This window comes from Ostrea edulis, chromosome 6, assembly GCF_947568905.1.
Source record: "Ostrea edulis chromosome 6, xbOstEdul1.1, whole genome shotgun sequence".
In the NCBI taxonomy this organism is placed as follows: domain Eukaryota; kingdom Metazoa; phylum Mollusca; class Bivalvia; order Ostreida; family Ostreidae; genus Ostrea; species Ostrea edulis.
The window spans coordinates 37,162,877-37,173,031 of record NC_079169.1 but is presented as its reverse complement, the minus strand read 5'-3'; the positions used below and the strand labels follow the sequence as shown (position 1 = coordinate 37,173,031).

The 10,155-nt window shown below is 34.9% G+C and overlaps 1 protein-coding gene and 1 long non-coding RNA gene across 2 annotated transcripts; both read right to left on the bottom strand.

Annotated features, from left to right (window-relative positions):
- Positions 1 to 742: 742 nt before the first annotated feature.
- On the bottom strand, positions 743 to 9,860 carry LOC125646510 (60S ribosomal protein L27a-like). Its single transcript, XM_048872843.2, has 5 exons — positions 9,793 to 9,860; positions 9,292 to 9,355; positions 9,031 to 9,106; positions 2,342 to 2,513; positions 743 to 921 (listed from the first exon to the last, which is right to left on the bottom strand). The coding sequence occupies exons 1-5, from the start codon at positions 9,793 to 9,795 to the stop codon at positions 793 to 795; spliced, it is 444 nt and encodes a 147-aa protein (XP_048728800.1). The 5' UTR covers positions 9,796 to 9,860; the 3' UTR covers positions 743 to 792.
- LOC125646511 (uncharacterized) lies at positions 2,726 to 6,419 on the bottom strand. The gene is made up of 2 exons (XR_007359722.2): positions 5,818 to 6,419; positions 2,726 to 5,448 (listed from the first exon to the last, which is right to left on the bottom strand). It is a non-coding gene; the product is annotated as an uncharacterized LOC125646511 (long non-coding RNA).
- Positions 9,861 to 10,155: the final 295 nt, after the last annotated feature.

Here is a 10,155-nt window from a genome sequence, read left to right as displayed (position 1 = left end):
GTAAAACTTTGATCCCCTATTGTGGCCCCATCCTACCCCCGGAGGCCATAATTTCCGCACTGTCAGTAAGCTGTCATGTAAATTTGTACTTTCCTGGTCCAGTGGTTCTTGAGAAGATTCTGTCTGTACAAAATTAAAACATAAAAAGACTTCGAGTCTTTGTTTACATAACACAGAGTTAAGGCTAAATACTGCTCTTTACATCCTTGCATTCAGGTCATAATTTTGGCCGTCAACATCAAATATGACCCCCCCCCCCCCTCCAAATGTGAATCAGTCCCTTTTATGTGCTACCAACCCTCAACCCAAGATGCATCAGCTGAAAGTTTGACGAGTCTAGGTCTCATAGCATTTAAGTTACATGTACGAGCCAAATATGGATTGGGACAGATGGACATGATCGCCATACCATAATACATCCTGTCTAAAGACGCCCAGGCATACTAAAACAATTTGTGGTCCCATTTTTAACAAAGAATCCACAACAAGGACACATTTATTTCATAAAGACTGCTAAATTTGAAGCCCTTCACCAGTCTTGGTGACGTCTCCATATGAGAAAAATTCCCGAGAGGAACGTTAAACAAGATACAATCAATCAATCATGTATGTACAACTTCTACTACCATCATGGCCACGTCTTGGCTCTGGGGGTCGTGGTTGTAAGACTGAACCTTCGTTATAGAAGTTGTCTATTAGAGGACAGAACTCCAAATAAACACAAAAACCATCAAACACCCAATTTCTTTCATTACGTTTATTAATGAAAGTTTGACCACATTCATAAATAGTTTATGCTGTCAGAACACAACAGCCTCCTGCAGCCTTGATTTTCAGTTCCGCTGACCGGCTGAAGAAACGGGCCTTCACGATGACTGGCTGCTTGGGCAGATGTCCCTTTCCGAGAACCTTGTAGTATCCCTGTTAATATAAGTACAAACATTTTTATCTGAACAAGAGATCTAAGTTAAGATGGAAAAATGGCATCTAGCCACCAGCTCGTCTGCCTGTGACAAACTCCCCCCCCCCCCCCAAAGTTTCACATGAAATCTATTCTGGATGCAAGTTTCCAACTATAAATCTTGACTCTTCATCAATTCACCTCTGGCAAAAAAATTCTAATAGCCCTACATTAAATAGCAATACCAAGAGTCAATTTGCCAATAAATATAACAAAATCACAAGATGTTGTTTACTATATAAATTAAGCCAAACCATGAAAAGACCTACAAGTATGACTGTTTGTACCTCATACATTTTGATGCATTTGTATAAGTGAAGCAACAATTGCAATCTTTGATTAGGTCAATAGACAGATACATCAACCTCGGGGGAAAGTTTATCAACTTCACACTTTATTGTCCGTTGATACTCATTTCTTCAAAGTTAATTCATACAGTGTGACCTCTATAAAAGGCTTTACATGGACATATGCCTGTATATATTAAATGTCTTCGTAGCACCAAACAAATGAAAGAAAGTAAAAGTGAGCAAGCTTACATACTCCACGCTCCAACATTGCTTGGCAATGCCTCACATAATGAATGGTAAAGCTATGTATTACTTCAAGAACAGGACAAATGGGCTTGAAATTCTAAGTTCACAAGGGGCACAACTCCCACAAAAATTATTGAATCAGAAATTCCTGGGAATATGCACATCTACACAGTGTGTCCTAATTAACTACAGTTTCACGAAATTCTGTTGAGTGGTCTCGGAGGAGTTGCGCTCACAAGAACAGGACAGGTGGGCTCAAAATTCTAAGTCTGAAAGGGGCCTAACTCCCACAAAAATTATTGAATCAGAATTTCCTAAGAATATGCACATCTACACAGTGTGTCCTTATTAACTACGAAGTTTCACGAAATTCTGTTGAGCAGTCTCAGAGGAATTGCGCTGACAAGAAAGGGACTGACGGACTGGTCAAAAACATTATACCCTCTGTGATTGTTGCGTGGGGTATAATAACATACACTGTATCTGCAATTACACAAATACAAACGATTCACATAATATCATGCTGGTCCATATCTTGCGTGAGAAATTCTTAAGTGACATTTTGAATAGACACTGAAACAAAATCTGTGATTCCATAGTTATGAATGACACAAGTACATATACAGCTCAGATGATGTGGTTTCAAGACATTCATGGTTGTGTCAGACCATGAATTCAAGTGATGATGGAATTGCAATAAAGGAAGAACATGCAGTCCACAAAATTCGGTATTAACAAAACTACTTTTGGAAAAAATCCATGAAAATTAAGGTCTATAATGATGAAACCACACCAGTAGAGAGCAACTTAAAGATACAATCAAAACAAAAGTCCGTTTACTTACAGCTCGTACAACATCAATGACAGGTGCCTTGTCTTTGTTGTCTTTGTATGTCTCCCGAGTCTTGTCTGACACCAGTGACCAGAGCCGGTCCACGTTGACAGAAGGGCAAAAGAATTTATTAAGCGTCTTGTGGAAGTACCTCATACCGACTTTACCGAAGTAACCCGGATGGCTGTAAAGGATAATAAAAAAATCCATCAGCCACAATACCAGATCAAATCATGTCCCTTGTTGTGGCCATTCTCTAACTCAGGAGTCATGTTTTAGAAAATTTAATTCTTTTTAATAAGATGTTAACATTTAAAAGCATATCTTTGCACCCATTTCTGGTCTCATTTTAGCAAAATTCTGTTGAGTGGTCTCAAGAGTTGTGCTGACAAGAAAGGGACTGACGGACAGGTCAAAAACATTATACCCTCTGCAACTTTGTTGCGTGGAGTATAATTACTTTTCAACAGTCAAGAACTTATTTACATCTAGCAACATTATATCTTCCACAAGGCCATATTAAAAAAATGTTGGTCTGCCATAGCCCGAGGGTCATAAAAAATATTGGGTCAGTTGGTAGGTTTTTTTCTCTGAAAATATATTGAATATCAAAACTCTTGTTTTTATATATTGATTGTGTTCCTTGACAGAACCCAATTAGTGATGTACTTGTAGAACTGTCAGAAACCTCTCTAAAAGTGCAGTTTTTACTTTATGGTCTAGTTTGTGTGCTCATATATCATTTTGTTATTCTGACATGTTGCTTGTTTTGTGGATGTTTGTTTTCCAGGTCTTCAATATGTCCATTGATTTTCAAGTTTGTCTAATAACGTTAGAGTCTTGGTTGCCATGATTTTACTCTCAATGGTCAATGTAACATACACAGTATGTATTATGCTCCTGAAACTTGGCAGCATTGTTGAGCTTAAAATATAATTTGCATAAACTCCACACAATTTCATGTTCAACAAGAGTTACTGTGAGCAATGCTCACTAAGAACAACCCCCGCTTACCCCAATCTCCCAAAGGGTGTTGTTAATAGGTATAAATTGCCACTTTCATGAGTAAAAAAGAATGGGCATGACAAAACCTTAGGTAGTCTCTTCTCTGGGGAGAAATGGATGAGAGATGAAACCACATTGCTACTTCGATGTCCAGTGCACTTGACCTTTGGACCCCAAATTCGATAGGAAACATCTTCTTCCCATGGGTAGTCCATATGTATGATATGGTGACTGTAGGTGGAAAGGATCACGCTTAAGAGCCCCGAAACCATTGTGTCTAGTGTCTACAGACAGACAACCTGATTCCAGTAACCCCCCCCCCCCCCCCCCCCCCCCCCACAACTTTGTTGCGGGGGATATAATGATGTTGGTACAAATGATTTCTGATACAAATTGTACACAATATGTTACATAAATCATGTTGTACAGAAATTGTAGAAGATTATGAGCCATCAAATTCTCCTCAATAGTCAATAGATTACCCAGACAATACCCCTATTAACACTATGCACAAGTTACGTCCCTTGTCTGCAGTTAAAAAAAAAAAGTACTTATTTAGGCCAAACAAAATTAATCAATAGTTTCTCAGGCACCGCCGCATCAGGTTAAACACTGCCGCATTGATCAATTTTATTGCCATATTGAAAAGGGAAATAACTCAATTTTCTATTTTTCCGAGTTGATAAAGAAAATTGAGTTATTCCCCTTTTCATATATGCTAATAAAAAGACGTTTTTATTTAATAAACAATATATTTTTTGTTCAACAGTATTCTATGGATTAACTTTTTATAAAATGATTGGAATAATACTATTTTAAGTTGAGTAAGTATTATAATTGATATTAGACTACAAAAAAGTAAGAATTGGTTGATATCATTATTTTGTTGACTGACAAGGAAAAAAGATTACTTTGGCTTCAAAAAAAAAAAAAAAACCCTGCCTGCCGCATTGAATTTTGAAATTTTTGGCCTGAGAAAATATTGATTAATTTTTTTTGGCCATACATATACCTTTGTAATTTTTTTATATGTAGCTTTGACATTCAGTATTTTTCCATCAATAACAATAATGCCCCAAATTGGGGCAAACCATAGACTTGTATAAAGACTTAATCAGGTCCAGTCCAAAGACTTATAACTACCTACAGACTGTGGACAAAAGTATTCGCACGATCGCGTCATTTTTCAAATGTGTTTATCGAGTATCATACATTGCAGGTTATCTCTCTTTGCACAGACATGAGTTATCCTTTAACCGATGATGTATTAAAAAAGTTGGTCAATAATGTGATGTAATGATGTTTGTTGTAGTCTGCAACTCTGTTTATACATGCAAGATAGTGATTAGAAAACATGGGTTGTAAACATCGGAACTCGGTATAGGCTGCTAAGAAAACATTGTAGCATTAGTTCAGGGCTGTAAAAGTTTCGGGGAAGTTGGAAAATTATTTAGAATTTCTATATCAACTGTGTATAGTGCTTGGAATAAATTTCGAAAGCGAGATACAACAGAAAATTAATTAACAAAGAAGTGGACGAAAGAAATTAGTGAGTGCACGTGCAAAACGGAGACTTGTTAGATAGACACAGTTGGATAGAAAAAGACCAGTCGGACGTTACAAAAAAATATAATGAAAATAACAATGCAAATCTTTCAAAGAAAACTATTTGGCGATGTTTAAGACTGAAATGGATACTAAATATGCATTTGTATCAAGAAAATACGGTCCGAGTTGTCAGTCATGTAAAATGTGTGCAATGGTGTGCGGGTAAAGTAAACTGGACCGTGGAAAATGAATGGAAAATGGTCATTTCTTCTGATAAGTGTCAGATTATCTTTGGAAAATACTGTCGAGTATATACATGGAGAAGAAGTGACTTAAATCTTGACTGTCGGACTGTATTTCCCCCCGAAACTGGTATAATATTTGGGGATGCATTACGTGTCATGACGTTGGTACTCTTTGCAGAGTCAATACATATACGATATAGCAACATGAATAACTCTGAAAAATACGTAGATAACTTGTGGCCTGTATAGCAAAACTCTTTGAAGATGGCAATTATCTGTTTATGGATGACCATACACCTGTTCATTGATCTCGTCTTCAATCTAATTAAAATTAGATGTTAGATCCGCTCACATACTCGCAAGACAAACATCTAACAACATCCCATAGAGGGTTACGTCAGAGGTCAAATGTGCAACAGCCAATCAAATTTCTCACTTCATATCGATAGGGTATTATCCCACAATTCCATGCATTGTTTACGTAAGGAAGAGAAAAAATGGCGGCACACACGATCGTGACTTACTTATCGCGTGTTTTGTTTAATTTTAAACTATGGTGACGATTGGTTACTTTTTCATGCAAATTTGACCTCTGACGTGACCCTCTATGGGATGTTGTTAGATGTTTGTCTTGCGAGTATGTGAGCGGATCTAACATCTAATTTTAATTAGATTGTCTCGTCTTTCAACCAATTACAAAACTGACAAACAAATTCCAGCACTGAAGTGGCCCACACATACATGTACACCTGATTTATGCCCCGTAGAAAACATTTGGCTGATAATTAAAAGAAAACTTCAATATTACATTTGTACATTAAATTCTTGTGATGAACTGTATCACAAAATTCTGGAAATCTGGACTTCATTTACAGAAATTATACAAAATCTCCATGCACCCTTCCACAACAAGTGCGCCAAGTTCAAAGGGCCTGAGGGTATATCAAGAAAGTACTAAGGTACTTGACATTCTTTTATTTATCTTTATTGATTATTAATAGAAATAAATTGTTTATTTACAATATTTTTGCATTTACAAGTTATTTGTCCTGTTCAGACACTCCAAAAACATGTTTGTTTACCGTCAAGCGTTTTCGATAAACAAATTGGCCACCATCGCCCGTGCAAATACTTTTGTCCACAGTCTGTAGGTATTTAAACCTACTCCAGGTAGCTATTTTTACCTACTTTTTCCTTTAGGCCAATTTTTTTTTTTTTTAAATTGGTTTACGGATTTCAAAATTTTCAAATCCGTTCGGAGGTATAATAAAAAAAAAAAAAAAAAAAAAAAAAAAAAAAAAAAAAGGGTTCAAATGACAAAATGTTAAGTAATAAAAATGAACTTGATTTGAGGTCAATGTTTTATTATCAACTTCAATATTCTCTTCACTGTCAACTTAAGACGGTGGTATATAGCGACTATTGTGCACCATGGCAACAATGCTTCTCCTTCAAAAATGTTATTTGTTTATTAAATCAACTTTCTATCATTATCAAATGAAAATCCCAAAATAAAAGAACCACATCGTTTTTGCATTCAAAAGATGGCATCCATGACGTATATAGGAACGCACTAATCACCGGAAGTAATAAAATCCTGACTGACCTTACCAAGCATATATTTTGTCTAAAAATTTACTTTTAAGCTTTAAAGTCTTATTTATGAAGTCAAGTAAAGTTATAAATAAAATTCATGAACCCTATAAACATTTATTAAAAAATTCTGCATTTAATATAGGTCCAGAGCTCCAGATAAGGTGCGTATCAGCGTAAATACTCATTAAATTTGACCAAATACGCATTCAAGTTGAAAATCATGCGTATTAGTCCGCATATTTGTGATACATGTACAATGTAGTATGATATAAATATGAATTATCTATTCATATACCGGTATATGAATTAAGATTAGACCAGGGCTTGATCATACATGATATTTAGCGCTATGAAATACGTTTTGATGACAGTCACAATTTTGAAAAATTGGAAGAGTTAACTCGAAACACTATTATATAGGCCTACTTGTTATACTTCTTTCTTAAAGAGTTAGTGTGCAGTCGAAAGCACAGAGAAAAAAACATACTATCAATCGTGGACAAATGATATACAGAATTGGATCATAATCATGTGACTGAGTGGCTGACATATTCAAATTTGATGCATCAATGATAAATATCAAATTCCCAATGACAATGAATAGATTTACATGTGTAATAAAAAGAACTGCAAATGATTTCCCCCATAAATAGCTGGAGCGGCCTTTTAGTATAAACTTTAAGTTAAAGTTTAACGGAAGAAGTATCGTTTATCTGGTTACATCTGTGCAAAAGACCAAAGTTAATCAGTAAATTAACAAAATACACTTTTGAATTTTTCTGAAAAGCAAAATACTTATTGATTTGAAAATCAGGGAGTAAATACTCTTTGTGGTAAAAAATTATTTGGAGCTCTGTAGGTCAGATCAATTTATTGTTGGTAGTCAACAGATTTATACAATGAATGAATTCAATAATGTTAAATATGTTTTCAACCTCCTTCAATATATGAAGAATTACACATATTAATTATGAAGAATATTTCTTTAAATTCATTAATAAGAATTTAAAAGTGTATCCTCGGCAAAATGTATGCATGGCAAGGTCGGGTAGGGTTATACTTGTTTAGGTGATTAGTGCAACCCAACGTACGTCATGGATGCCATCTGAAAACAAGTGTTTGTTTTTATTTTGGGATTTACATATCTAAATGGTATGCAATGCATAACTAATACTAATTAGAAGTTAGTTTCATGAACAGATAACTTATTGGAAGCAAAAAGCATTGTTACTAAGGTGCAGAATAATTGTTAGCACCGGCTGAAGTTGACTGATATTCCACACATGACACATGAATATTATGGACTGTCCCGAGATTTCAACGATCGACGGAGGCGTCTGTCCAAATATCCAGTCCGGCGGAATCTATTTTCTTTTCTTTCTTTTTTGTTTGTTTTGTTTTTTGTGAAAAGGAAAAATTACAGCGTCGGAAATATAAAAAGGAGTGAAAAACCATTTTATTTTTTTCCCAACATCCCAAAAAATCAGTGCGGCAGATCCGTAAACCAACTCAATAGAAAAAAAAAAGGCCTTACTTGCATTTCGTGGCCAAACGCAGGAACGGCGCAATATGGTGTGTACCAAATTTCTTGATTCACTTACACTGACGATGAATACCACAAAAATATTGGACAAAAAAGGATTACTTTCTAACCTTTCAAATTTGCATCAATAACTGCACCCAGTTCCATTTTTAAGGAGCTTAGGATCAAAGCTACATGATAAGAAGTCTAGAATGTCTTACAAATCTGTATTAATTTTAAGTTTACCTTCATGCATTTTTACATGAAAGGTTTTAGGGGCAATTTTTCATGCATTTCCTCTACATTCTCCACCTTCATAAAGTATTAAAATTTACACTCCGAATTTTGTCGTGCATATGCACAACATGATACATAAATTGACTGACCTGTTTAAAAGATGCGCCTTAATCATCATTTTATCTATATTTTCAAAAACAGGTAAAAGTAGGTAGAAGTAGCTACTTTAAGTAGGTTAAATACCTAGGTAGCTATTAATAGCAATGTAGGTAGAAATAGTCTTTAGACTGGACCTGTTAATAATTAGCTATAAGTCACAGTAGTAACCTCTTACATTTGGCAGGGTGAAGAAGGAAACTTGACTTTTCACCAAATGACCTTAGGCTGACCCAGCAAAGGGACGTAACTCGCAGCAAAAAGTTGATATGTGTATATTGCTGGTACTAAGCTTTATAATAGGTCAGATTTTATACAGCATTATCATTCAGATTATATGAACATGGAAACATCTTAATATATTTTCTCTCTCAGTACAACTGTTCACTTACTATTTGTCATAGTTTATTCTATGGTGGTGCTGACCTCCAGCATTACCACGACCACCAGGATGCTTCCTGTGTTTTCCTAACAACAGAAGGACGGGTACACAATTTATTATTTACATTAAATGTATACAAATGAAAACACAAACTTTCAGTATTCTGGATTTGCACAATCTGATAAATATACGCTCTTGAATAAAATTATGAAAATTGCCATGTCTCACAAATAAGTACAGAACATGTATGTACAGTATTTATTATAGGTACCTATACGTCCTTTTCCGTGACTGACATGTCCTCTCAACTTCCTCGTCTTCTTGTTTCTTGTGGTCTGTTGATAAATTATCAAAATATGAAGGAAATTAAGCATCCCTGCATGGCAAAAACGAGTATTCACTTGATAATCACATCACCCAAAATGCTCAATCATTATTTCATATACAGGTCCGTTTAACGGGAATGAAACATATTGAATAGTTAGTCGTGCATCTGTAAATGACCATGGTCACTATAACCTCAAATCCCTATGTAATAATAATTGAATTTACATAAATAAACTCTGATCCAACATAACAGAGCTACTTTTATACTAACACAATCAGAATCAGAGTGTAAATAATGCGAGTTTTGTCTCATTTAATAAAGTTATATTGCTTGAGAGGGGTATAGTGATATTTAATCTAAATGACTGTTATTTCATTTTGACAAAAACCACTGTTTTTCTCCCGATGACTGCAGATGTAAAATGTAAATATTCGCTTCACCCACCATGTTGGATTACACAGGTTAAAGAGACCGGAAGTTCGTTAGCTATTTTCTATATGGACAACCCTACTAAAGACGGAATGTTTTCAATACACACCGAACTGTCACATTCCTATTATTTCTTGAAAACAAATGGTTGTATGAACATAATTAGTGAGAAGTATTATTAGTAGCGTAGCAAACATGAATTATTTACAATAAAACACAAACATTTAAATATCAAAGGCTTGCATTTTTAAAAAATACAATAAAACGGATAGTAGATATAAACATTTTTCTACAATGATTAGAAAGAGATTTCAATACACATATATGCATTTATTCATATATATCAATGTATATTATAACAACGGCTATAAGCCTATA